Consider the following 23,803-nt stretch of genomic DNA (forward strand, 5'->3'; position numbering starts at 1 on the left):
AGAAGTTAAAGGTTAGAGGGGCTACAAGGGCATGGCTTATTTGGAAACACAAAGACTTTGATTTAAATGTGCAGATTATTCTTCCTGTGACCAAAAATTCTGCCCTTGCTAGACTACCCATATAAATGGATCTCTAGTACTCAAAGCCTCTTTGGTAGTTTTCAGTGATAATCTGAGAGAGAAATAAAGGAATGAATGACCAACAGTTTCTGGACTGCTTCCATACAAACACGTCTTTTTAGGAGGCACATTTCTTAACAGATCGTAGGATCAAGATCAAATATTAAATACAGTAGGCATAACTAGTAGTCTCAGGTACGAGACTAGGGTTTCTAAGAAAAAAGTCCAGGGTTAAAGGCAAATAGGAGAGAAACAATGTTTCAATATAATTTGGAGTGCTTTTCTAAAACTGTTGGATTTTTATAGAGAGAAAACTTTCACTTTTCCATTTTTTAGAATATAATTAAAATAATCCTAACAGCTAACGAAAACTGGTTTACTTAATGTGATTTCATTACTTTTTGGGCAAAATCTTACCTTCTGTAAAGCAGCCCATTCACAGATTACCAAAGCAACACTAATTCTCTGTAAGGCAGATTTGGAATTCAAATGGAAGAGTAGTAACTGGCCAAGGGATTCAGCTGGTTTAATTTCCTGGGTTACTACATTTACACCTGGATCACAAATACAGCAACAAAGTGCTCCTAACAACCTAAGGGAGAGGAAAAAAGAAGTTACTATAAAAATCACTTGAAGTAAAGTTTTCTCCTAAGTTGAAGCTAAAACTTTTCCCAAGGAAGAAATAACTCCAATCTTATCTTTATAAAAATATATAAATCCTACTCAAAACTTCAAAAAATTAAAAGTTTTCTTATATTTTAATTTTTTCTTACTTTGTAATTAGTGTAATAGAGGAAGAACTGACAGACACATTACAGGAATCTTTGGATGAATGACTTTTGAATTTATGTATACTCACTTGGCTGCCATCATTCTGGCCCGCATAACCACAAAATCCCTGGTGCCAGGCTCTTCCATGATGGTATCTGCACCTGCAATGTACTCCTGAAGTACTTCTTTACTTTGGCTTTGGCCTTGGCGTACCTTACCACCTGTTTTTTCCTAGAGGGAATGAAGGAAAAAAAGCCCAACAAAACACAATAATTAAAAATTAATCATTAAAGTTTAATAGCAACATAAAAAATACCCTCATTTGTTATTCTCAGTAAAAACAGCTATTTTCACAAAATTTTAATGGATAAAAACTACTATGAATTTTGTCAAGATCCTAATAATATATGTTTAATAATATGTTTTCCTTACATTAAATTAATGAAATCACACCTACAATAAAGCGATATAGATTTCTTACATGGTTACCATATTAATGATTACGAGCTGAACATACAAATATAGTGCATCCCTATACATTTACCTTGGCTCTAGCTTTTACTTCCAGCAACATATTTAAATCAATGGGTAAATGTGAAGGCTGCATCATTAAACAAAGCCAAGCACCCATCCACGGACAAGCAGCTGCTACCACGTACTGAACTGAAGCCTTGCTCAATAATTCCATCCAAACCTACAGAGTGAAAGGGGAATATGAAAGTGAAATGTTTCTAGTAAGGGCTAATAAAACCTAATATTTACACTTAGGGATACTGAATTGAAAAAAATAATTCAGAAATAGCATAGAGATTAATTTTAAAATTCAATATAGAGGCCTATTTTTAAAATACTGCTTTTGGTAGGTTTGTATCCTAAAAAAGGTAATAAAAAATAAAATTTTTCAAAATAAGAATACAAAGAATTTTCTTCAGTATTTTATGAAAGGCGTTAAACGATACTCATAAAAATACGAGTTGTCGAAATCTCATTAAGTTACTGAAATCCTTTATATGTATCATAAAACTCAATATTAATACAGTCCTATAATCAACTTATACTTTAAGATATAACAGCTCCTGATAAATATCCTCTGCTAACTAAATACCCTGATACATATCGTAGTATAAATTTAAAACAGTGTAAGTCTTAATTCATGATCTTACTCAGTAAGGTACTTCTCTTGATGCCAAGCATTGAATGGCCTAGGACAAGCAAGTAGAAATAACACCACTGCTAATCTAAGGCTGTTATTAATAGCAACGAGCCACCTCAGAGGCCACTAATTCTAGACTAACTTAACAGGTTTTAAGGGTACAATAATGCCATTTACTCCCATAAATATTATTAACTATGTCACATGGTTCTTCTTTAAAGATTCCAACACATATAACCAATCTTGCTAAGGGGGAAAAGTACAAATTTAAACTATGAAAATCAGACTTTATATATTACCAATAAATCACTAAAGATATTTTGCAGGATCAATAAGCATTCTGATAAGTAGCAAAATGAGTGATGGAGAAAAGCAGACTTTCCTTCATTTTACTTTCTGTATTGAGGTTATCAGAAAGTGCTTAAAACACTTGCACAGAAGGTCACATAATCAGAGAAAGAAGCATGGCCAACCGGGACTTAACTATTATATTGCATAAAAAGTCTATTTTCTTGTCTCACCTTGCAGATCTCCAGACTTCTCAAATCTCTTGAGTGATTTCTAATTTTTTAAAATCCCTGACTAACAACAGTACAGCAATTATGAAAAATTTTAAACTACCAAGTTACTGGGAAAAGTACAGATATATTCACTGTGTACCTTGTGAATGAGGTCCAGAATTTCCTGGCTGCTTTCTAAGACACAAAACTGAAAAATGTGTCGCAGCATATCAGGCAGGATAGGTATAAGCCAAGATGAAGAGTTCTGAAAACAAAAACAAAGCTATCACACATGATTCTTGGGTACTAGCTTATGTGAAGAGCTGCAAGTCAAATAACAGAATGATTACCATGAAAAGACTATAGATTTAAAAGCTTGAAATAGTGATAAATTCTGATAAGATTTAAGAGCAACAGTACCATGTTTATTAGGTTGGTGCAAAAGTAATTACGGTTTAAAAGGTTAAAAATAACTGCAAAAACCGCGATTACTTTTGCACCAACCTAATACCAATGGCTTGGAGAAACTAACCAGCATATAACTGCGGGGAAGCTGGAGAAAGTCTGATTATGATTAACAACACTAAATTTTGCTTCAAGTAAGTTTAAATCATCCTCCATACGGAAGCAAGCTCTAACCAGCAACATCTCCTTGGTTACATTATATATCTCTCTGCTTTGTCAGAGAAATTTGAAGGATGATCAGAGTAGTGTTTCAGTTCTATTGTACTCTCCAATAATGCAAGTAAGGAATTGTTAAGATGATATCCAATCTAGACAATTCTACTTTGAATTCACTACAAAATTAAGGTTAAGGTTCTTAATCTATTTTGGGTCAGGGACTCTCTGAAAATCTGATGGAAACTATAGACACTCCTTTTCTTACAAAAATACACTTGTATACTCGTACATATTTAGGTATAAAATTTGGTTTTCAATTTCAGGGGGTTCAGGGATTCCCTTAATCCTAGGTTTAGCACCTCAATCTAAGGAATTTTTCAACAGTTCAAAAGTCCACCCAAATTAAGCCAAATAGTTCTTAACCAAATATCTATTGTGTACTCAGGATTCTCAGAAAAGGAATCTCACATGTTGTCGTCTATTGTTCAATTAATTACAGGATCACTGAATAAGACTAACAGAAAAATTTTAGTAACCAGTTCACAGTACCTATCACTACACCCCAGCATAATTTTTTTAAGCAATATATATACATATGTAGACAGATCTATCTATCTATATATCTATATAGATATTATATATAATGTTATCTGGAAGCAACTGAAATTTGAAAATTTTAACTGAAATTCCAGAAAGCCAGAAGTTCTAGGGATAATGTGTAACAAAAAGCTACCTATAATTTTCTAGCCAATGGAAAACTAATGAATGACAAAGATAGGGTTATATGTTCTCAAAATAGTTTGAAAGCAGTTTAAAACAAACAAAAATATCAGCTGGGGGAGCCTACTCACTGATTTGCTATGCTTTAACTACTTTTCATTGAAAGGGAAAGGGAAGTTGGGAAGAAGAAAATTCTCTTTCTTTTCTCATCAGAATTAGGGACAATCTTAACAGAATTAAGAAAGCTGTAATAGCAACCAGCAAATAATTTAATATTCCTCTTCCATAATCTCTTACTTATGATTTTCCCTCATCGTATTTACCAACTCTCTTAACCCATCCCCAACCCCATTATTGGAAATCCTAACAGTTGCTTACAGATCCCAAAGCCATCTGTATGGAAAATTGTCTCCCTTATATTTATAAACAGTGTGATATAAATTGTAGTAGTCTTCTCAGGTTACACACTTACTCTAGTAAATTCTACTTTATAATTATTAAAAAAACAACGAGGGGGAGGAAAGGATGAATAGGCAGAGCACAGGGGTGAGGGGGGAGGTTAGAGAAACTATTCTATATGATACAATGGTGAAGAAATCTCATTATACATTTGTCAAAACCCACAGAATGAATGTACAACATCAAGAGTGAAACCTACTGTAAACTATGAACTTTGGTCGATAATGATGTGTCAGTGTTGGCTCATTGATTGTAATAAATGTACCACTCTGGTGTGGGATGCTGATGGTGGGAGAAGCCGTAAATGGGCACTCTGTACTTTCCATTTAATTTTGCTATGAACCTAAAACTGCTCTAAGAAGTAAACTTAATAAATAAAACAGGAAAATAAAATTTTAAAAATAAAGACAAAACAAAAACAAAAATCCAACCAAATGAAAAAAACCCACCCCAGAATACACAGGTCAACATCATCACTGGAATCAGTATTTGAAAAACGCAGATTCTCCAGTAGCATAGCATAAAGTCTGGTTATTAGAAAATATTAGGTTGGTGCAAAAGTAATTGTGGTTTTTACGATTATTCTTAACTTTTAAACCGCACTTACTTTTGCACCAACCTAATATAAGGTTGGGAAAACATGTGCAGGCCAAATTCAGTCCACCTGAACAATTGTGCAAGTATCTCCTTTTAGATATGGTTGCAAAAAGTAATAATGGCTTTACCTCACTATTAGTACTATCATATAGATCACCAGGTATAGTTTGGCCCATCCAGGGTCAATGTGTCTATTGTAAAACTGAAAGTAGGCCCGCCTATTTTCATTAATTGTGCACAGGTCTTCCAGGAGGCATTGATTTAGGCAGATAACCTAGTGCTATTGCTTTGTACTTATAGGTTTATTTAACTGAATGGGTGGGGGAACAGGGCACAGTAAGGAGTGTATTATTTTCAGCCCTTTAGAGATTATACACCTTCCCCCTCAAATTTTTAAATAGTTAATGGACTTCCAGTGTGCTACTAACTAGGATTCTACTAATCAAAAATTTCTTCACTAACCTAGGCAAAGTCTGGAAAGCTTTGGTGAATGTTTAGTATTAATCTAGCACAGTATAAACTAAAATACAGAAAAATTCCTACCACACACTATTTAATTCACCAGGTTTAAACTAACTATAATCTGGACCACTACAACTCAAGTTGTAAGTGAATTCATGTTTTAAAAAGGGCTTCATTTTTTTTTTTTTTTTTGGTTTGTGTTCAATAATTAACACAATATTAGCACTTCATGTTAGTGCTGAATGTAGTCCCCATTTGTGTAATTACTCAGGGAAATGACTGGCAGTTAGTCTGACTGCCACGGATGGGGAAGTGTCTTCCTAGCTATTTTATTCAGATTGACGTTTCCTCCTGTGTTCTGCCTTCCTGGAACCGAGAATAGGAGAGTTGGGAACAAACAGGAATAAGTTATCAGATGTCTCACTGTACCTGAAAATCAAGGTGAAACTTCCAGCCATCGATACACTCCCTCACACTATCGTCCAGCCAGGCCAATTCCTTTCACCTCTTTACTGCCATCATGCTCTCTCCTGCTTCCAGAGTTTCACATACTGTACCTTTCTCTGCCTCTTACACTGCTCTTCACCAGCTTAAATTCCACTTATCCTTAAGGTCTCAGCTTAAACTTCATTTTTAGCAGGATACCTTCCTTGATCTTCACTCACCTCACTAGCTAAGATCCAACAGCACCATCTACTTCCCCTACCAGATACTTACCTCATTATGTTATTAGAGCTTGTCTGTCTTCTCCTGTCTTGTTTAGTTTCCTATTTTAAGCTATAGAGAAGGAGAGAGACCTTGTGTCTTACTGATCAGTATCTAGAAAACTGTAGGCACGTAGTAGACACTAAAATATTTGTTGAATAAATCCATCTTTCTTGTGGAAAATGGTCCAAAGTCACAGGGAATAACTGGTAATATAAAAAGTTTCCCAAAATTGTAGTTGGCGAGACATCCCTCACTGGCAAAATTGGCATCTTAGGTGGGGTGAGATCTTGCCAGTACCCTTTTGCTATGTCCCCTCTTTTATCTTTCCACAAGCATTCCCACAAAATGGGTGGATGTGGAGAAAAGCAGCAATCAGATCACCATTAGCATGAACACCTGATTCCTGCTTGCAGGAAAATTAATCATAATTTCCATCTCCACAGCAAATGAGTTAGGGTTGCTGGGAAGAAAATCTGGAAAAAAGCTACAACATGGAAAAAAGCTACAACAAAGTGATGACTCACATGGAATTCTTTTGCTAATTTGGCATGAAATCCTATTTTGGCCCACTGCCACAAAAAAAAAAAAAAAGATAATTCTATATTTAGACAACTTATAATGCCTTGTTCCATTCGTATCTATCGAAAGTCAGCTAAGTATTTACACTTTGTCTCCCCTTTTCATATCTTCATAAACTCTGACCAAACCTAATTATGCTAATGTTTTCTAAAGCCAAAGTCTTAGTCAAGTCTATTCTTTTGATCTTTCTTTCCTTCACTACATATGCATTATGTTAAATTTTCTTACATTCTGGATTAAGTATGCCTCAGATTCCAACTCAGTCTCCTGTATATCTTCGTGCTAAATGTAAGTGTCATGCCAAAGCCTGCCTTTCAAAAAAAAAAATCAATGCTGTATGTGTTAGTAACTGAAATTCTGAAATGACTCAAAGTGACTGTGATACAAATGGAATGGAAAAATTGGTCCAGTCCGCAGAACATGGCTAAACAAGAGATTAACATACAGAAGCATACCTTCCTATATCGTGGAGTCAACTTCTGGCTAATAAGTTAGTAGTTATCAACACTAAACATCTAGATACTTCAGTAAAGTAGTTTACTGATAGACATACACATTCACAGATACACTCTTGCATGTATAAACAGTCATAGACTAAAGAGAGAATACAGAAAAGAAAAAGAAGTGGTAAATTCCTTCACTTTGATTGCCAAGCTGCTAGTTTAGCAAAAAATGTTACTCAATGACTTTAGCAAAAAAAAAAAGACTTAAAAAAAGTTGATTTTTAAGTCATTACCAAATGAAACTAGTTTGGTTTCCTTAAGAGTTCTTATTTCATGATCCCCAAGAAGCCAAGCATGCAAATACTTTTACTTGTTAACATCACAGATAAAGGCACAGGGATGTGTCACAGAGAAGTCCAATGGAAGTAAGATTCATAAATAACTGTATTAACTGTAATTCTATTAAAGGACATTTTACAGATGTATATGCTTGCATACATACTTATGATGGAATAAATTTTAAAATTAAGGATATCTTCCTTATAAAGTCTTCTAGTTTTATAAAACAAAACAAAACAAAAAATTACCAAAGATTAATACAGTAATTTTTTTTAAATAAAACACTTTCAAGGGAACAGAGTCATCAGTCTTTATGAGGTATTGATGCACTGAGCCACAGCCAGGCTGAGCCTCATCATATTACCCTGGAATTATTGAGAGGAATAAGTTGAGAAGTTAGAAACTAAAACCAGAATAGAGCTACTAGTAATTTAGAGATGAAATTCATTTTTTCATTTTGTACTTAACATGACTTCAGATTTAAAAGTGGGAAAGCAATTCAATAAGACACTTAAATCACTTTGTCTCCATGTAAAATTAAGAGTTGAAAGTTAGCCAGAATTAGATCCGAATCTGAGTTGAGCTGCTTACTGTGAGCTGTGTAGCTATATGAGTTTGGGAAAGTTTCTTAAGTTTTGACCATCAGCTCCCTCACCTGAAAAATAGGAAATGGAGTAGCCACCCCATGTAAAGTGCTTACCAGTTCACAGTGCCTAACAGTTCATAGCACATAGTAATCCCTCAATAATAGTTTGAACTATTATTACTACAATTCAGTATAATTCTTACACCCAGAACATAAATAAGATTTCCAAATTGTTAGAAAAGAATTCCGAGAAGTGGAAGTGTTACTTATTGCTCTTACTATCTGTACTATTAATTATTTATATTTGTATACTATTAACACTTTTAAAGTACTTTCATATACAATTATCTTATTTGGCCCATAGGACTCTGAGAAAGGCTGGGTACAGATTATCACCAGAAGGGTTAAATAAACTTGACCAAGGTCATAAAGTGAACTAATGGTAGAGCTAAGGTTAAAACCCCAATTCTCTGTTAAGTGATCTTTTGGCAAGTTAAAGTAAGAGTAGATTTTATCATCACCACAGGTCTGTCATCTCTGGTCCAAATTCCCTGGAGCCAAATGTGTTTTGAAATTCAGATAAGAAATAATGGATTTGGATTTCAAAAGAGTTTGCTCAGTGGTTATAAATCAATCAATAATAATGATCTGGCAATGCGTGGAAAGGAATACAATAACAGATAAAAGCATCAGACATGGTTTACTCTGATATCTTTGCAGAAAGCAAATAACATTGCTGGGATCACAAGATTAACAATAACCATTAAATAAGTGTTTCACTGAATAATGACTTTAAGCAATGGTTCAGATGAAGAAAAATCAGTGAGTTGCAGAAGTTGGAATAGCTTTGTGGCACTAGAGATTTGACGTGTTCCCTGAAGGAAAGATACAAAGAGGAAGACAGGGAACTAATATTTAGGAAGGACGGTGGGGGGGCTGGCGAGGCGGAGGTGGTGATAAAAAGGCAGGTAATGAGTCATATGCAAAGATAGTTTGATCAAATGAACATAACATGGTTACAGTTGGGATACAGGGATACACTCGGGAAACTTTGACTCCAGGTTATATATTAGGAAATAGTAAGGGAAAAGGTTGACAAGAGCCAAATAATAGAAGACCAAAAAAGACAGGAATTCAATTCTAATATAGTAGGCAGTGACAAAATTACTAAGAGTTTGCAAATAACTGAGGCTATGATCCTCCAAATTATCCTGAGACTTAACTCAAATTCTCCCCTTACAGAAATTCTATGACTGTGTTGAAACTAAAGATACAAAACCTGGTTACAAATCCTAAGGAGTAAACTACCAGGGAAAGAAAGATAGTATTTTCAATATATAGAATGAAGAGTGTGAGCAAATTAGAAAACAGGTAATGTTCAAAGGGGATAACATATTCTTAATATTCTGATTATAGAAACTTGAAGCAAATAAGACATAATTATAACAATGCCAATTACAGATGATGGATATATGAATGTTGTTTTAGAATTCACTGACTTTTTTTTCTATTTAAAAAATATCCCAAAATTAAAAAAAAAAAAAAAGGAATTAGGTGGTAATAGTAAAAAAAAGTTTTCTAAAAGAATTTGACTTTGTACTATTACTTGAAAAAGCAGAATACAAAAATCAAACAAAAATAATAAAGGATTTAAGTAGGAGCCAAAAGCAAAAGGTATTGAGACTGTGTGACAAGTACCACGGTTATAGTTTTTAATGGTGAGGATACTGGAGAGCAAGGCTCAGGGCAGTAACAAAACACAAAGTAATCTATTATACATCAATATTAAGTTTTACAGACAGTAGGATTTTCAGTAAAGAGATACAGTGAAGATAAAGGCTAGATAGAAACAAGAGGAAATTTCCTTAGTGATACCATTATAGGGAGAGATAAGGGAAGATTAGTTTTTTTTTTAACCTTGTCACCTGAATCCTCTTGATCTTTCAGCACTTAGTCTAACCTTCAATGCTGCTTCCTGACACCTTTCATATTCTGGTCTTTCATTATTTAACTCTTTGCAGAGGTTATTAAACTTATCATGTAAGAGTCTTATCACAATCATACTGTAAATTTTTCCAAAGAACCACAGAGGACTTTTTTTTTTTAATTTCCCAAAGCACCCTGCATAGAATTTTACACAAATTTGTTTAATAACTATTGAGGGCCTATGCTTAAGTGGTGACTGACAGGCCACAAATCACTGACCACAAAGCAGAAAGACAATAGAGTTCTGGTATGAAAAATAATAGTCATCATCATCAATTCTTTATATGTGCTATGGCCAAAGTCTTCATTTAAAAGCCAGCAAAGGCAAATTCAAAAGACAAAATAAAAAGCCAGGGATAAGAAAAACAACATAATTCAGAACATATATGTTTTCACAACCATGTAATTTTAATAGCCAATATCAACAATCATTGAGGGACTAAAAAATTTGACATGGGATTTGGAACAATCTTGTGATCTTATCCAAACTGTAAAAATTTTAAAACACAGGAGGAGACATCACATTATAAGACTAACAAAAGTGAGAAATCACAATTGACAGCTGAAAAAAGAAAAACTAGGAAAAAGCAATTAAAAAAGAATAATTCAATCACTGAGAGAAGTGATTCTTATGTATCTCAGTAGTCCCACAGTATACTACATTATGCACAGTGTAAAAACTAATGACCGATACATAAGACTGATTCATCAAAAAATATTATCATATGTTTAAAATACTTTAGGATGATGATCAGGTGTGTGAATCATTTTAATAGTCAACAACTATTTTTGGTAGCAAGAAAAAGCATGTTCTAATTATTTATAAAATTCATTTACATAAAATACCTTATTCCCTAATAATGTAAATAAAGTTGATATTACTAAATAATAAAAAGTCACAAAAGTAAGTTAAAAAGACCCTGAGGTGGTTTAATCACCTTAGAAAGGCTAAATAAGAACAATGTGGGACTCATATCCAAAACGTACAAAGAAATCTTAAAAGTCAAGAAGAAGACAACCCAATTTAAAAATAGGCCAAAGATCTGAACAGACACTTCACTAAAGAGATACAGATGGCAAATAAGCATATGTAAAGATGCTCAACATCCTATATTAGGAAATTGCAAATTAAAACAATCACACACTTATTAGGAAGGCTAAAATCCACAACACTGACATCAAATGCTGATGAGACTCTGAAGCAACAGGAACTCTTATTCACTGCTGATGGAAATACAAAATGGTACAGCCACTTTGGAAAACATTTTCTTGTAAAATTAAATATAATCTTACCATATGATCCAGCAATTATGTTCCTTGGTATTTACCAAGTGCACTGAAAACTTATGCCCATACAAAAACCTGCACATGAATGTTTAAAACTTTATTCATAATTGCCAAAACAAGAAGCAAGATACACTTCAATAGGTGAATAAATGAACTGTGGTACAGCCATACAATGAAATATTATTCAGTAATAAAAAGAAATGCGGGCCCGGCCCGGTGGCTCAGGAGGTTAGAACTCCATGCTCCTAATTCCAAAGGCTGCCGGTTTGATTCCCACATGGGCCAGTGGGCTGTCAACCACAAGGTTGCCAGTTCAATTCCTCGAGTCCCGCAAGGGATGGTGGGCTCTGCCCCCTGCAACTAAGATTGAACACTGCATCTTGAGCTGACCTGCCTCCCGGATGGCTCAGTTGGTTGGAGCGCGGGCTCTCAACCACAAGGTTGCCAGTTCGATTCCTCTAGTCCCGCAAGGGATGGTGGGCTCCGCCCCCTGCAACTAGCAACGGCAACTGGACCTGGAGCTGAGCTGCACCATCCACAACTAAGACTGAAAGGACAACTTGAAGCTGAATGGCACCCTCCACAACTAAGACTGAAAGGACAACAACTTGACTTGGAAAAAAGTCCTGGAAGTACACACTGTTCCCCAATCAAGTCCTGTTCCCCTTCCCCAATTAAAAAAAAAAAGAAAGAAAGAAAAGAAATGAGCTATTAAGCCACGAAAAGACCTTAATTTCATACTGCTAAATGAAAGAAACTAATCTGAGAAGACTACATACGATATGACTCCAACTATATGACATTCTGGAAAAGGCAAAATTATGGAGACAATAAAAAGACCAGTGGTTGGTAAGGGTTTGGAGGGAGGAAAAGAAGGATGCACAGGTGGAGCACAAATATTTTTTAGGGCAGTAAAACTATTCTGTAGGATACTCTAATGGTGGATACCTATCATTGTACATTTGTCAAAATTCATAGGATGTACAATACAAAGAGTAAACTCTAATGTAAACTATGGACTTGAATTAACAATAATGTATCAATATTGGTTAATATTGTAACAAATGTACTACACTAATACAAGATGTTAACCATAGGGGAAACTCGGGGGGCGGCGGGGGGGGGGTGCTGCGGCCATATGGGAGCTGTATACCTTTTGCTCAATTTTTCTGTAAAACTCAAACTGCTTTTAAGTAAGTCTATTTAAGTAAGAAGGAAAAAAAGAAAAATGCGAAGGGAAGACATTTGATAACTTCAAGAGGACTATCCAAAGTAAATTTAAGAATTCAGTACTTATATATAAAACATTTAGGCAAAAACCACAGAAGCAAAACAAAAATGAAGTGAAAATTCAGAACAACGTATGCCAGTTTTGTAGTATCAGCCCATGCCTGATCAACTGAGGATTATAGAACAGACCTGATAGTTTTTCCTCAGGAGATTCTGACTAGACAAAAATTAAGAAGATAATGCAAAATAAAATTCACAGATGTTGATCCACAGAAGTGCAACACAATATCATGCTGCAGATTAAAGTCTATGTGGAATATTCCTAATTCACACAGAAATGCATGGTTAGTGAACAGAAAAGAGACATTTATTCATACTATAATCTGTTGTCTAAAAAAGTTAACCACTGCTTTTTAAAGAGCACTGGCTCAAACTGTAGTACCTATAAATAACAACATGATAGAAGAACAGATTCCTTATATTTCCCTAAAATCTGGTATTTCGTTTGACCTATAGGACTATTTGAAAAATAGAAATGTGAAGCCTTTTATAGACAGGGGAAGGACTCCTAGGGTCATCACAGCTTCCATTCACACACACATTGATTATTTGCTGAATGATTTCCGTAGGCATTTAATGTGTGACTCCTGAAGTATACTATCCTTGGAAATACCATGCTTTTAGGACTGAGTAATCCTTAAGAGGAGGCAATGCCTAACAATGTCATCACTAGTCTTTACTTCCTGCAGAGCTTCAAATTCAGCCTTCTAACCTAGGACAGGTTCTGTCAACCATCCAATTACCATACAGAGTAAGCAAAGACAGGTCTTTGAAAGGAAGGGACTATTCAATCTTTCATTCAACAAATATTTACTGAGAGCATCCTATATATTAAGCACTATTCCAAGTGCTAGGAATACAACCTAGAGCAAAATATTAAAATATTTTTGCCCTCATGGTGATTATATTCTTATGTGTCTACATGGTCACTATACCATTTCTAGTAGGCCCAGCATTCTCCTGTCTTTGGAAACGTAGCAAGGGTAACCTGGTGGTCTGATTTATTTTATAAAATTTATATAAATTTCAAGATTACTATATAGTTATTACTTCTTACCTGGTCCTGTGTTGACAATAACGTAAACAGAGTTTCCAACGCTGCTCTTCGAACAGAGGATATAGTGTGATGCAAAAAAGGCCAGACACGTGGAACTAAAACTGTGAGTGACTGCTGAATACTAATAAAGAAGATACAAGTTAATCTTACTCATTCTCAGTCGAAACTCTGTTCATACATTATTTAAATATCATTTCCTTGTGGGTCTAGTATCTTTTTTTGATGAATAAATTCCTAACAGATAATACAATTTTCATATGAACATTCATTTAACACCCTCATTCAAAACTGTTATAGCACAAGAATAGCTGGAGCAAACAGTCATAAAAAGTAGTAGAAATATTAACATTAGGTTCGTCTGTGGCACTAATGTCATGAATTACCTTTATCAAATTAGAATTTTCCAATATAACTGCCCTTATTCTCAACCTGTTCTTACTTAGGAAAATGGGACATGTGTCTTACGGGATTACTAATCCTTACCCCTTTCCCACGGCTAACCCCAATCGGTAGCCATTAGATGCACATAACTTACATCCCCCTTTGAGGCCATCTCTGCCATGTATCTAATGAGCAAGAGGTGGTGTGATAGTAGCTTTGAAATTTTTTAATCCTGATTTAGCATTACTAAGTTAAGAAAACTCTTCTTTCTTACAGATTTTAAATGGGAAAGCAAGCATCTAGGTTAACAACTTGGACCTGAGGATTCCTGTCACATCCATGAATAATTTGTAAAAGTCACCTGGAATTAGGAAATGACTTATAAGTGGGATTTGAAATATATACACCTCTGTAGAAGATATGAATAAAAAAGAATATATCAGTATAACTATTTATCTGTTCTTTTGTGGTTCCTCTCAGGAGGCCTACCTTTTAACATTTTCATTACTTGAAAGTTTGTATAAACATCACTTCTTACATTAATTTACACATTTAGTACACATGCACACACAGACAAAACCAACTCAAAATATATAAAAACATTATAACAAGGTCTTGTTAGTAGTATAATTGTTCATGCTCCAAAAGACGTGCTGCATTTCTTTTTACATAAGCTGGAAAGTATCTACCAAATATCACAATGTATGAAGCAAATTTTCTAATAAGGCAATTTTGAAAAACAAAATCAAAATCTACATTATTTCACATTGAATTAACAGAATTTTCACTACATTCTTTCATTTTCTTACATTATGCAGCTTTCCTGACACTATCTACTTGGTAATTAAAAAAAAAAAACAACAAAAAAAAAACCCAAGTCCTTTATTTAGGGCGGGTGTCAACAAACTAAGACCTACAGTCCAAATCCACTCTGCCTGGTTTTTTAAATAGTTTTATTGGAACACAGGCACATTCATTCCTTTATTTATTGTCTATGGCTGCTGTTGTACTACAATGGCAGAGCTGAGTAGTTTTGACAGAGATTACATGGCCCACAAAGCCAAAAATATCATTATCTGCCTTCAAAGAAAAAAATGTGCCACCCCCTAACTAAGGGTACTTAAAAACTGTTGTGTTTTGCAACTTGAGCAGGGTTTCACATAGATTAACTCATTTATTCCCCAGAGATTTTATTTATGAAGGCATATGAAAATTAGGAAATCTCATATATATACCACCACCTCAATCTTTCTCTTCATTTGCTTTCATAGGCACTTATTTTGCTCTTCCAACTTGTGGGCTGTCCAACTAGCCTAAATTTAACATTGAAGTACTACCAGTACGTCAGTATTATTTGAAACATTCTCTACATGTTTTTCATGTATCTATGATTTTCTTTGGTAATAGACTCATCTACAGAGCCAGAAATCATTTATAATCATAATCATATGAACATTCACTGAACACCCTCACTAGACTAACAACAGTAATTAATTTTCCCATCTGTGCTTTTTTTTTTTTAAAGTTGCATATGAATTTTTTCTTCTGTATCTCCAAGGATACTATTAATAGAAACAATAACATTCAGGAGCCAGTCTAAAAGACATTAATCAACTGAGTTTCATTTCACATATCAGGTCAGGAAAATAGGTTACACTTTAAATGTTTTGACTTATGTTAGTTGCTTTACCCAATCTCTGTCTTTGGACATTATATTATATTATTATGCATTCCCTTCCTGATGAGTAATTCTTGAAATCAAGAGTTGAAATGAACATTATAAAGAGAAAGTTCACAGAGCAGCAAATTTTGGAAAATGTAATGATGATGCTCAATGATAATTCTGTTAACTAAACGTCACTAAATTAGGTTAAAATTCTATATTCTAGGGGTAAAGGTGAAAATAATATTCAATAATTATATTTCTAAAGTCAACTATTATAGGAGGACTTAGATGAAGAATTCTATAACTGAAGTAAACCAAGTGTAAAAGAATACGACCTTTTAAACTCCTGCCTCAAATGTGCTGGTCATTAGATAGTAAAGAAGAAAAGGCCTCCTGAAAACAGTAGTCGATCCCATCCCCAACTTACAATGATGTTCTTAAAGGGGCTAGACTATTGTACTTTAAGACTTAATAATTTGGAAATTTATCTAAACACTTTATACTTTATTCCACTAATTAGAAATAATTACCTGCATTGTTGGACCTGAGGATAAGTTAACAGGGATGAAAGAAGAGTCATAATACTATTTGTTGAAGCTGTTAGATCATCCAGTTCCAGAAGAGCATCCCATAATGTATTTATAATGAAGGGTACCTATAAGATCAGTTATCAAGAAAAGTTATTAATTTTACACAAAATTGTATCGCAGAAGTCAGTACTGATTCAACAACACATATAATCCCAATGACCTTGGATAGTGCCAGTTGTGAGCAGAGTTAAGGAGACATTATTTGCCTTTAACAGCCCTCTACCCCTCTTTTTAATGTCACTCACCATCTACTCTGCACTTCCCTTCCTAATCAGACGCATAATGGGAGGGAGAATTCAGGAAATAAGATAGTCAATACTTCACTTTATGTAAAAAACTAAACTTTGAAAACAATACAGTAGAGACACATCAGACAGGACCCTCTAATTTTAATTTATTTAAAACAGTACTAATCATCACAAAAACAAATTTCAGTTTTAAAATACTACTTGCTGCACTCCTAAATATATGTATTCGGGATTTGATAACACACAGGAAAGTCAGATAGACCTTAAAAGATGCACTTCAAAAAAGGAGACCAGATTTAAAAACCAAAATCAAAACAAACAAAAATCTCTTATGTCTAAAAACCAGGAGTAAAATAAAGAAGAAAAGTTTGCTTTCTTCTCAGGGAAGTTCCTTACATATTGTGTACATGAATGGGAAGTAGATTAATAGACACATTCACTTTTCCCAAGGATAATGTATAATCGAGATTGCACACATCTGTCACAAAAAAATGGAGGATGAAGGAGAAAAAAGTACTCAATGTTTTTCCTAATACTCTACACCCCAAATGTAAACAAGCTTTAATGGAAGAAAATGTAAAAATATTAAATTTACCTTTTGTGTCTGAAGATACACAAGGCTTTCTACCACAGGTACTAATGAAGCTGCAGCAACAGCTCTGACATCATCATCAAGGTCCTGGAGTCCTTCAATTATTTTAGTTAAAACTTTAGGCAATAAAGTATTAATCACATCCTATAAAACAGTACATCAAAATAGATTAATTTTCCGTAGGACAAATATTGTGCTTAAACATTTTTTATTAAATTTGCCATATGAAAACATAAATTCTAATCTTTATTTAAAAAGAATCACAAACAGAAAAGAAAAATAACATCAGTAGAAGCCTATGCAGTTAATCCTATTTGAAAAAGACTACAACAGTATTACGTCCATTATTATTCAGTGTGACTTAAAACATCAGAACATCCTCTCAAGGTAAGACTATGAATTCCCTGTGTGAACACACGCACACAAACATACTCCTGGTACTAGAACCTTAACTTCTTTTTCTCATTTAATCCCACTGACAACCAAAAAGGTATGAGAGAAGAGGGAAGGGAAAGCCAGCCTCTTCCTGTTTCTCATTATTCCAATCCACTCTCTTTTCGAGTTCTCCAACACAGTCTGCCTACAGAGTCCACTCCTGTGATCACAATGGCATCTCACCTAGAATTGGTCCTGCTAAGAAATAGGAAAAGGTTTCCAAACCTAATTAATCATCTTTAGATTTGTACTTAAATTCTTATTAGCATCACCTATCTCTATGACACTACCTCATGAAAGCAAAATCTTGAAGGGCTGGCTTATCTGTAACACAAAGTATCTAGGGCCTTTTCATATTATTAATGAAAATAAACTAAGAGGGGAAAATACTCTCCATATATGCTTCAAAAACTGAAGTGTTTACCTGACGAACTGCCAAGGCATATTTTATTCCCAGTAGACCACCATGTCTAACTTCCCATTGCTCTTGTGTAAGTAACTTAAGCAGCACATCCACAGTCTTATGAACTCCTGTTTCATTCATGTGTTTTAACACCACACCTAATGTTTGGGCACAAGTTTCACGAACTGGTGCCACAACCTACAAATGAGAAAGAAAGAAAACTCCTATTTGCAAAAAACTTATTTTGTTGAATCTGAAATTTGATTGGGCAAAGCCTCCCTTAGGTGATACTTACCTCATCAGAAACAAAGTCTCCAAATCTGTCTAATGCAAAAACACAAAGGAGTCTAATAACCAAGTCTTCCAACCACTCTTGATGCTGCTGAATCATCTGTTAAACAATCAATTTTTCATAACAAAGATCACACTTTGTATTAGGGGTTGGGGAAATATATTAGGTCCAAAACAGAAACTAAAATATTGGGATGGATTATTTTATTAATAGCTATAGGAACAACCACCAAAATATATCAGAGTCTCAACTTTGATTATTAATTAGATTCACATATACTACAGCAACATCTTTAAAATTCATGAATTCTATATTCCTTGAGCTCCAAGAGAAATTAAGAAACTACTTAAGGTTGCTCTAATATCAATTCTATCTGTCATTTATCTATTATCTATCCTATTACCAGTGTCTCTATTGCTCACTGACCTCTAACCTATCCTCTTATACCTCTTACTCTCCTTTCCAATCCATTATATCCTGCTCAAATACTTTTGCTTATACATTTTTCCACTCAATGTGTCTGAATATCTCTTTTCCCTGAACTCATTCTTCCCATCTGTAAATAGACTTCTTCCTAAACTTTTTATTTTTTTCTTCATAATCACTTTTCCTTATTTCTTCTTATTTACCTCTCATTTCTATTTCATGGCACATGCTCTGTTACTTCCCTGACTTGGAAAGAGAGACCAGTAACTGGAACTTGGCAATAATTGCTGCTTTACTACTTACCTCTTCCAAAGTGCTATCTCCCATTTTACCACCGCTTTTACCATGAGCTTTAAGGATTTCCCTAAGGCCAGTGCCTGCACCATGTCGAACCTAAAAAGAACCAAGAAGCAAATGTCAGAGGTTAAATGCTTAAGAAACTGAGTTTAACTTTTCTTCAATTTGAAAAAGGAATTATTAGATTTTTAAGAAGTTAGAATAAACTAAGTAGCACTTCACAAGAATGTCTTTTTCTTCTATTATCCAAGAAGAATGACATATATGAATTTTATAATTTTGCTTATGTGGAACTTTTTTTTAATGAAGCTAAGAAAAATAGCTATTCTAAAATCCTCCCGAGATATTATCCATTTGGCTGTCCCTCCTCTATTGTCTACTTGCATTTAGCATGTGATATTGCTGTGATAAGCAAAGGAGCAGAAAGAAAGTATCACATATTGTTCTTTACAGCCCCAGCATCAATATTTTAGAAATACATGCATCAAAGCTAAGTTCTAAAGCTTCCAGTGTTAAGTGTCAAAGGAAGACAATTCAAATCAAATAGCTTATGACTAATACTTCACCGAAGCCCTATAGCCTTCTGAAGTGTCATCTGGAGGGAAGAAACGGGCCACTGACACTGCACCCACTTATTCAAGACCCCATGTTCAGTCGAGGCTTGAATAGCTTTAAATAGAAGTACATCAAGGAGCAGGAAGGCTGCTAAAAGGTATTCCAAACTAGTGTTGTTTTCAATTACTCAAAGGCCAAGCGAAGTGGGACAAAATAGTTTGAAACTACCAACTCTCAACTTCAATCAGAGGAACTTCACTTTCATCTCTTTTACATAATGGGACCTGTTAAAGGTTTTCTTTGAAGAAATATTTCTGAGGCCAAAAAGCTGGTGTGGAAACTAATGCTTTTAATCAAAACTGTCTACATCTAAAGGAAACGTCTGTCTGGGAGAGATATTATAGCTAAAAGAATGAAACAAACAATTCACTAAAGAAATACACCAAAAAGCGTATGAAAGGTGAAAATCAGTCCAAAGTTTTCTACTTAGAAGGTGACTGATATTAAGTACCCTGACCAGCGATCCTGAGGGACACAAGGGAAGAATAAGGACCGTGAAAAGATAGGTTGTGCTTGACATGGTTCCCTTCATTAGCAAAGAAAATAAAGCTATCATTGCTAAAAAATAAAAGTCACCATTTAAAAAGTAAATCAGGATAATGTGAACCACAATGAATGTAAGAGGATCTATTATTTGAACAAATGTTTTGCCATATTCATTTATATGGTTTATTTAAAATTTCGTGTATCAAATAATTAAGATTAACCACTTAACTTCTGAGCAAAATATATCTTACTACTCTTACTGATGAACGTAAAACAGGTCAATGAATTCTTGCCGATCAAATTAGAGAGAAATTGTAATGAAGAAATCCTACCTCCCAGGAGGGATTAAAAAGATCATTGCAAAGTTCTTCGCAAAAGCTTTCCAAAGGCCATTCATTTGTCTGAATAAGAAAAACAATATTACTAATTCAAAAGGTCTATTTTATGCTAATGGTTTAATTAATTTAAAAAAGTGTACTTATTTGTAGGTCAATTAATAACAATCAGGTTTTAAAAATATTAATAACTAAAATTTTTACTAATGAAGATACAAAATTTTTAATAAAATTTCTTTCAATTGACAGATTAAATACTATCTACTAACAAATTAGTATGAAAAAATTATAAACAATTTCAAAGGACACTTTAGGACATTTCAGTAGTACCTCTTCAATTAAGGAAGAACTGTCTGGAATATTATCAATCAAGACTTTGGAATCATTTGCAGACTGATTAATAACAACATTCGCTATTTTTCGTCTCTTTTCTTCTGGTTCCCCATCAGTGCTATCATTGCTAAAAAATAAAAGTCACCATTTAAAAAGTGTATAATGTGAACCACAATGAATAAGAGAATGCATTGTTTGAACAAATGTTTAGCCATATTGGGCTTATATGGTTTATTTAAAATTTCACGTATCAACTAATAAAGATTAACCACTTAATTTCTGAACAAAATATATGTTACTCTTATTGACGAATGTAAAATAGGTCAATGAATTCTTGCTTTCAAATTAGATCTCAAATTTAACAAGTCTTTTTTTTTCTTCCTCTCTACAATCAGCTTCTCTTTTTATTTTAAATTCCCTTAGTCTAACAACCTAAATCAGGCCCAAGTATAACTTTTTTAGGCTGTTGTGCCCTGGAGAACTCTAATATAGTGATACACTATAACCTTCCTAGTTCTTGAAAAATAGACATAAGCCAACAGAAAAATGAAAACTATGTCTAGAAAATCTGAGGAAATGTTATTTCATGACTAAAAGACCAAAAATATTGAGGCTAGTCTAATAAAATATTACAAAGGAAAAGACAAGTAAAACTATTCAGAATTAACAGAAAGGAATAGTTAGCACCGGTAAGGTATATACAACATTATTTTCTATAAATATTCCCCCCAATCTTAATAGTGTAATTTATTTGGCCAACGATTTTTTTCTATAAAGTGATGAAAGAAATCTAAGCCTCTAAGCCTTCCTAATCTCACTCCCTATTATTTTTACCCTATTTCTTTCTAATCTAGCCACATTGGGCATCTTACTGTCCTTGAACTTGTTTGGCATGTTTCCACCTCCAGGCATTTGTCAGATACTCACAGAGCCAGCTAGCCTAGCATCCTCACTTCTTTCACGTTTACTGAAAAGTCACCTCTGTGAACCCCTTTGAACAGCCTATCTAAAATTTCAAAGTCTCTACCCACAAAACATTTCACATGTTCATTCCTTGCTTTATCTCTTTATTCCTTCTTATTCCTTATCATTAATACGCAATTTACTTATTTATCTTGTTCCTCATCTATCTTTCCCTCTAAAACGTAAGCTCCACAAAGGCAGAAATCTTACCTATTTTACTCACTACAGTATCCTGAGGGCCTAGAATAATATCTGGCACACAGACTGTACTCAGTAAATATTTGTGGAATGAATCATAAACTCTGAAAATAAAGTCTAATATTTCCAACATTCAAATATTTGGGTAAAAGTGCTTACATAAATAGAAGCTAGTAGAAACACTTACCAGGTAACTCTATGAGCCTAATGAGCGGTTAACTTAAAAAACCCTATAGTTAACAAGCTCAATCAAGTTTTTATATTTAAAAAAGCCACAAATAAAAATTTATACCAAGTAGATGTTTATTATTTATCCCCCTTTGTGCTTAGCTTTTAAATAAACACTTTTCAGCTTTATATGAATGGAAAGAAAAAAAAGTTTCTGTCATCTGCAATAAGTTTATTTTCATAGGCTCCCATGTGTTTAATTCATCAATTACTCAAGCATTTCTTGAATACCACTACAGATTCTCATTTAATAGAGATAAGTGGGGCCCAAGAATCTGCATTTTAACCAGCCCCTCAAAATGCTTCTGAAGGAGGGTTGTTCTGAATTACCTTTTGAGAAATGCTGTTCCAAGCCACACACAGATACCACTTTTATTAACTCATTACGAAAGTGAGGACGGTGACTTGAACAACAGGACTAGGTAAACATACCTGGATTATCACCCGTTATTTGGTTAGCCCCCAGCCTAGGGAACAGGTGATGCAATACTGTAACCGTTCTCACTTTAAGAGTACAGTATTCTTAACTGGTGGCCCTTAGGCCATCATCTCTCTGACTTCACTCTTTACTACTTTCACTTCTGTCCACCCATCCTAGCCATACTGCCTTTCTTTCTGTTTCTTGAATATTCCATGATTAAGGCATTTACATTTATTCCCTCTGCCTGGAATATGCTCCACTTGGAAAATCTTCAGTCCTCACTTTATCTCATAATTAGCAAGAAAAAAATCTGCATATGTAGATTTTTCTGTGGAAATTGTCCTATTCCCTAGTAATAGTAAATACTCTGAAAATTGGGCGAGACAATCCAAATGGTACTCCACAGTTAAAATGATTTTAGAAATCAAGCAGACACAGATTTAAGCTATACAGCATATTGTTTTAAATGAATAGGCAGAAAAAGATTACTACCTCTTCTCATTAGTTTCCACAGCATCCCTGGATCTCTGTTTTGCAAATAACTTGGCCATTCTTTTAGCTTTGTTTTTTTGTCTATTGCTCATTCCTGCTCGAAATTCTGAGTCAATCAATTCAGCTGCCTGGAGAGTCTGAAAGAATAAAAGAACACTGAGTTTGACCTTTAAAATTTAAAATAAATATCCATAGTCTCAGCTTCAGAAGAGGAGTAAGTCTATAAATTTCACTATATACAAATTGATCATTATTTTCGACAGCTTAATTCTATTCTTCCTTTCCTATTCTTCCAGTTCCCAAGAGATGCTCGTGTGTTTCTTAACTCTTCTTATGTCACAGATGTGGCACAAATGTATGATCCTAACTCACTTGAAGAGATGAGATTTCAAAATACCCATAATACCAGCTAAAAGAATAAAGAATGTCAATGAAAGAAACTGATCATCATCTGCTGAAAAAAATAAAAATATTACAGCCAGCATCCTATAGTCAACTTAGCTCATAAGCTCCCTTCCTCTTAAGTACTCACTGCCTACTGTTTTTTCTCTCTTTTCTACTCATGGGAAGACATTATAAAAGCTATGAGATAGAAATGCTCTGAGCCCAAGCTTAAAAGTCCTTTCTGCCCTTAACTGATTAAGATTCAAGTGAAATTTACAAGCTACAACCAATTAGGGTCACTGGTGTGGATGCCATGCGACAGTCTTGGTCCAGATAGCAT

The 23,803-nt window shown here is 34.2% G+C and overlaps 2 protein-coding genes across 3 annotated transcripts in view; one reads left to right on the forward strand and one right to left on the reverse strand.

Moving 5' to 3' along the window:
* Positions 1-23,803, forward strand: part of FGFBP3 (fibroblast growth factor binding protein 3) — a 112,824-nt gene that overhangs the window by 53,119 nt on the left and 35,902 nt on the right. The window lies entirely within an intron of this gene.
* BTAF1 (B-TFIID TATA-box binding protein associated factor 1) overlaps positions 1-23,803 on the reverse strand; it is an 85,262-nt gene that overhangs the window by 36,903 nt on the left and 24,556 nt on the right. Inside the window, exons 6-18 of the mRNA XM_033130608.1 lie at positions 23,080-23,216; positions 20,775-20,904; positions 20,442-20,510; positions 19,015-19,104; positions 18,289-18,384; positions 18,015-18,191; positions 17,159-17,299; positions 16,256-16,380; positions 13,679-13,799; positions 2,705-2,809; positions 1,436-1,585; positions 980-1,122; positions 538-712 (exon numbers count right to left, since the gene is read on the reverse strand). Of these exons, the coding sequence (XP_032986499.1) occupies positions 538-712; positions 980-1,122; positions 1,436-1,585; positions 2,705-2,809; positions 13,679-13,799; positions 16,256-16,380; positions 17,159-17,299; positions 18,015-18,191; positions 18,289-18,384; positions 19,015-19,104; positions 20,442-20,510; positions 20,775-20,904; positions 23,080-23,216 (1,659 nt within the window). The remainder of the gene's footprint in view (positions 1-537; positions 713-979; positions 1,123-1,435; positions 1,586-2,704; positions 2,810-13,678; positions 13,800-16,255; positions 16,381-17,158; positions 17,300-18,014; positions 18,192-18,288; positions 18,385-19,014; positions 19,105-20,441; positions 20,511-20,774; positions 20,905-23,079; positions 23,217-23,803) is intronic.

Source organism: Rhinolophus ferrumequinum, chromosome 16, assembly GCF_004115265.2.
Source record: "Rhinolophus ferrumequinum isolate MPI-CBG mRhiFer1 chromosome 16, mRhiFer1_v1.p, whole genome shotgun sequence".
NCBI classification, from domain to species: domain Eukaryota; kingdom Metazoa; phylum Chordata; class Mammalia; order Chiroptera; family Rhinolophidae; genus Rhinolophus; species Rhinolophus ferrumequinum.